The sequence below is a fragment of the Lygodium microphyllum genome, chromosome 12 (genome assembly GCF_053477565.2).
Source record: "Lygodium microphyllum isolate KBCC chromosome 12, Lygodium_microphyllum_v1.1.10, whole genome shotgun sequence".
NCBI classification, from domain to species: Eukaryota; Viridiplantae; Streptophyta; class Polypodiopsida; order Schizaeales; family Lygodiaceae; genus Lygodium; species Lygodium microphyllum.
In genome coordinates, this window is record NC_141146.1 from 98353960 (window position 1) to 98359841 (window position 5882).

Here is a 5882-nt window from a genome sequence, read left to right on the forward strand (position 1 = left end):
CGACAAGAAGCAAGAGACCAATTGGGTTCAATCTCCCCCCATGCCTTGTGTGACCGCTTCACAAAGCATGTATTTTATGTATATTTCCATCTTCATGCTCAATAATAGCCCAATTTACAAAAATATGACAAGTTTTTAGCTTTTGAGTTTGCTTTCTACAAAAATAGAAAATAAAGCGAATGGACGGTGCCCATGGAGTCTGGCACGCCCAACATAATGTCCAAATAGAAATAACATATCCGTGCGCATAGGCGCATACAAAATAATAATCTGTAATCAATGTCTCGATAGACATAACAAAATATAGGTGTGGCGCCTATCAAAATATAATCCAAAGGTCGAATACTCGCTAGACTCCAATGCTTTCCTCCGCTACTGCTGCTATCTCTACACATCAACTGAAGCATTCACAATCGTTAGTAAAATAATACAATTAAACCGACAAAAGTGAATACCTAACAGTCTTCAGCTACATAAATAAATCAACTGGTTAGAAATAAATCCTAACCTTAATTTATTACGAGTGCGCACTCTAAACTCATAAACGTTTATTAATTTAATATGCATTTTGCGGAATCACCCGCTATGGAATCACCCATGTACACACTAAATTAATGAAACGCTCGAAAAGGACAGGCGTCCCCATCAACTTCTCGCACAAAGAATCCTCTTTGTGTATGAGCCCCGGTCATCTAAGTTTACGGAATCCACCGTAAAACCTCACGGAATCCAACGTGGAATATGCCTCCTGGCATCAATAGTGGTCAAAAGAGAAGTGCAAGGGAGTAGAGAGACAAAAATAACAAATAGTAGCAAGAGAACATAGAGACAGTGTAGAGAGGAGAGAGAATAAAGTACAATAAGAAGAAGTCGATGCAAAAAAAGCCAAGGAATGAGTGATCCGTGCCAATGCTCATAGAAAACCGTCATTTAGCGTATTTTTTCCAAGTAAGATTTTTTAAAAAATAGTTGAAATTGAAGCTTGTCTTAATGAAAACAAGCTATTTTTTAGCATTTTGGCTATAAAACCAGTTATTTTCCTCCCAAAATTGGCTAGGGTTAAGCTTGCTCTTTTTTACCATTAGATGGGGAAAATATTTTTTGTGAGTATTGATCTGTGCTTGGCATCACATAAATGTTTAAGAGACGAACGAACTACTAAGGTTCATGGTATACACCAATTTGCATGAAATGAAAATTCCGTGTTTCTTAAGATATTTTTGATCATTGGCACAAATCTTGCATGATGTGATAACCTTTCTAAGAACTTTGCAAACAGTTAGAAGGTTCTTCAAAAATACATTGTGATTCTCGAGAGAAACTGGTATTGTGCCTAGTGTGCATCGAAAATCGTGCTTTAGAGTATTTATTTCAGGTGAGATTCAAACTTATGGACAATTACAAATTGGGAGTAATATGCTTCCAAACTCAATGCTAGCAGGAAAGCTTGAAGAACTCTTTCATGTTTAAGGTGGATAGGAAGGTGGAAGATACATTCCATGAGCCTTACATGCACGTCTTTTATGAGTTTACATGCGGTAGTTACTTCTAAGACTCCAGTGTCTTTGCATGACTACCTCTGCCAAAAACATACTTCCCATGATCGGTTTAACTTGGCTAACATGGCCTAGTTAGGAATACTCATCCATGCAAAGTCTTCCATAAACTCAATCCGAACTTTTGCTTTTGTTTTCACATCCTTTCCTTTACCATTGAATTTCAAAGGTTTCTTTTAAGGGATTTCTTCTCTTGCAATTCAATTTAGGATCAATGATAGGTGGAACATCCTAAGCCCTACATATCTATTCATTTCATACATACATGGAAAATTGTCTTGGGTAATTCACAATATATATACCCTCTATATCACATGCGTTCAAGGCTTATTTATAAATATCCTTATTTGTGAATTTTTCCTTAATAAAACACAACCCTTTTCTATTCAATTTATAAGTAACCCCTTTATATGGGACCTTTTTATATGTACAAAATGTGAAAAAATGGTATTTTAAAAATCCCTTATGTTGAACCCACATGGTATATACATATATTTATAATTGATCTCCCTAGGAAAATTGTTCCATATGCCAACTTATGGTTTTCTTTTAAAACTATAAATTTTGCACAAGCTGAAGAGAAATTAAACATCTTTCATTAAATTTATTTTTCAACAGTATGAGACATTACATCATGAGTAGGGTTCTACTACAAGTTCAGCCATGAAGCTCAGATACATCAATGGTACTATAAGATGGGGATTCAACAAGGATTTGATAAACACATCGAGTATTCTATACTTGGAGGAAAGGTCAAGATAACCTTCCTTATGGTGATTCTTTGAGCAAGAGCATCCTAAAGCAAAAACTCTATCTAAGAGGTACACATTGAAAAAAGTTTAGTTACAACCTATGTGTAGGGTGATGCTTTGCTTTCTTTTTCGACTACCTCTTAATCGTTAAGCATAATGGTGAAATTTAAATTGTATTGTATTCTTACATGTTTCCAATCATTGAGCTTGATGTGTATAAATTTACTAAGCTTTTCTAGAGTGTTATAATCAATAATACAAGAATACCAGGTAAGTGCTTTAGGTCCATGGGACTCCTAATATGCAAACCATTAATGTTTTTGCATGAAGCTTACACTTACGCTACAAAATTTGATTGCATGTTTTTTCCTCCGTAGCACATGCCCCAATTTGAATGCGAGAAACTACATCACTACACAAGTCTCATGAGACACGTGCACTCCACAACTTGGTCTACGGCAAGGGCCTACACAAAACAAGCCAAGGGATGGAAGATCCGTGCTTTGCATCACATAAATGTTTAAGAGACGGAGCAACTACCGAGGTTTATGGTACACATGAATGCGCACGAGAGGGAAATTCGGTGTTTCTTGAGATAGTTTTGATCGATGTCACAAATCTGGCATGCGATAACCTTTGGAAAAACTTGGCAAATAAATTACAATTAGAAGGTTGGTCGAGAATACACTCGAGAGAACGCATTGTTGTGCCGAGGGTTCCTCGATAAACTGACGCAGCTTCAAGCCAAACAATTGGATGGTGTTCACGTGGCCATCAATGATGTGGGCGAAGGGCAATTCCCATCCGAGGGAGAGTCCGTAGACATAAAAGGAGAATGAGGAGCCCTGGTAGGCGGTCCTGGAGGTGAACAGATCATTTGCGCCGCCGGGGAAGCAAAACCGGCGGGATTTGAACTCACGGCGCCCCCAGGGGCCGGAATAATCATGAAGCCAGCCTCCAACCGGCTGGGGCTACGCCAACGACCCCATTGGCGCGATGCTCCGGCCTTATTCGAGGGGGCCTCCCTCACATCCTCCACTTAGGATTAGCTGGGAGACGGCTCCGAGCCCCTTGGGGGACGCTCCGGCCTTGTTTGACGGCTCTCTCGCATTGTTGTTGCCATGTGAGGTCCTCGTGAATCTGTATGCCTTCGTCCCTGCCAAGGACGAATCGATTCTTCATGACGCGGTCGCGAGCTTCCTTATCTTCGAATGTGACCTTGATGGGCCGGCTGTAGCGGCTGTTGTTCGGGCCGCAATATTGCGCTCGCCCGACGCGGCAGCAGAAGATGACCCCCGGATTGCAGAGGGCCATGGTGTGTCGGAAGAATCTTTCGACGATGTCATCGAGTTCCTCTTCCAGATCCTCTAAAATGCCTACTATCCTCAGGTTTAGAGCCGCCTCTGCCCTGGCCTGTCGCTCCTTGCGGATCCTACGCTCCTCGACACGCTCGGGCGCCCCCATGAAGACGGTGTTGAGGCGACCGCAGATGTGGAGCGCTAGCTCGTCCGCATACTCCCTGTCAGGAAATAGCTCTGGCTCAGCGGGTAGTTTCTGGGCAAGCCACAGGTAGAGGGTAACGACTTGGTAGGCCAACTCCATGTTCTGGAACTCCTCGGCGAGCAAATCCGCGACATAACTGTAGTCGGTACTAACGTAGCATTGACCATCATCATCCGCATCAGGTAGCACACCAGAGAGACTGGACAGTGCACTCTCCAACCGAAGAGGGCGGTGCTGGCTGTATTGGGAGGCGAAGCGGTACAGAGCTGCTTTTACGCGATCGTTTCGCAAGTTGACCGGAGCCATGCTCAGAAGCAATCTGTCCTTGAGATATATGTTGTCTATTTTGTCAAGGAGTGCTGCTGCATCAGACAGGCTCTTCTTGCGGCAAAGGAAGAAGGTTGAATCCGTGAGACAGAAGCACGCGAAGGTGAGGAGCACGGTGGAGAGCTTCATTTTGGCGTCGATACCTCTTTCGCGTGTGAAGCGCTCCAGCTCTTGGGATGAAGGGAACAGACCGGCGGCCGCGTTGTCATCGAAGTCCGGGCTCTGATCTGCACTGCTCTCCTGCGCCTGCAAACACTGCTCCAAATATGGGCGATCAGATTCAAAGAACGTGGTCACCAAGCCTTCCGGATACTCGGAGCCATGTCTGCCGGCTCTGCCCGCGATTTGCCGAACCAATGCCGGGGGGACGGGCACCGTCGCACGCCCGTCGAATTTCTTCATCTTGTAGAAGATTATCCTCCGTATGTTGAGGTTCAGACCCATCCCCACTGCGTCGGTGGCGATGAGCACATTATAGCCGCTGTTGCGGTCGTTAAAGAGCCTGGCCTGCTCGGCTCGCGTCTCCGGCGGCAGCGCCCCGTACACAACACAGCAGAGGAGCTCCACGTCCAGTGGACGTGCAGCTGGAGCTGCAGGCGTTGATGATCTCCGGCGATCATGCGCCAGAGCCGCTTGGCGCCGTAACCTGCGCTCCTGGCTCTCGTCCTCAACCAATCGCATGAGCGCGAAGATGTCCTTGCGGGAAAAAGCGATATAGCAGTCCCCCGGCTGCGTGCTTTTGATGCCCTCCGCTAGGGGTGCGTCCAGTGATAGCGTCGTCAACCGTTCGTACGACGTCTTTTCTATAAGCTCGTCGTTCGTGAGCTTGCAGAGTCTCCTGACCAGTCCGAGAGCACTGAGGTCTCCGCACAAGTGTATCTCCTCCGCTTCAAGGCCGAGCAGGGCTCTTGTCCATGCCCAGCCCCTCTCGTCGTCGCGTATCAACTGAACTTCGTCCAAGACGGCCACATTCCAACAGTGACATTCCTCCTGCCCTGCGACAGCCGCAGCTGATTCTTCATGGCCTCCTGCAAGCTCGAATGAGTAATACAAGGGTGCCATCTCCGTGGTACAGGACAGATGGCTCGCAAAGGCCCGGTACTTGGTCTCCTGCCCGGTGAGCAGGTTGCAGTGGATCCCGTCCACGTCGTTGGCGCTGTCGAACACCTGCAACGCAAGAAGCCTCAGGGGGGCGCAGTAGATCGCCCTCGATGCAGCCAAAAATCTCTGCAGGGCGGCGTGCGTCTTGCCGCTGTTGGTGGGTCCGCCGTGATAATACACTTTCCGGTTTTGCATGGCTCGGCTTCTGGGATACCACAGATGAGGCTGGCGCAGGTCGACCGGCATATTCTTCCGCACGCGGTCGCTCGTCGAATCAGTAGAAGCAGCACGGGTCTCCATGAAAACGAGCTAGTCGTCCCGTTGAATTTGGTCAGTGCTGACGTCTAGTCTTGTCGTATTATGCTCACAATTGGTTGCGGAAACAATCTGGCCAGACTCGCCTCAGCGGCGTACCGTATATATCCAGCTAGAATCAAACCAAAGACCGACTCTCCAAGGAGAATGGAGAGAAGAGGAATAGGGGAAAGGACGTATTTGCCAGACCCTCCTCGGCAGCGCACCGTATATATCCCAGCTAGAATCAAACCACGATTCTCCAAGGATCCACAAGAGACTCTAAACCACTTACTATATAGAAAGTTCACATTATAACTAGGAAGATTACTAGCAGAACTAGGAAGAC

At 46.1% G+C, this 5882-nt stretch overlaps 1 protein-coding gene across 1 annotated transcript; it reads right to left on the reverse strand.

Moving 5' to 3' along the window:
- Nucleotides 1–3334: 3334 nt before the first annotated feature.
- On the reverse strand, nt 3335–5539 carry LOC148028083 (DExH-box ATP-dependent RNA helicase DExH18, mitochondrial-like). The gene has a single exon (XM_087689915.1). The coding sequence runs from the start codon at nt 5537–5539 to the stop codon at nt 3335–3337; it is 2205 nt and encodes a 734-aa protein (XP_087546041.1).
- Between the last annotated feature and the right edge of the window lie 343 nt (nt 5540–5882).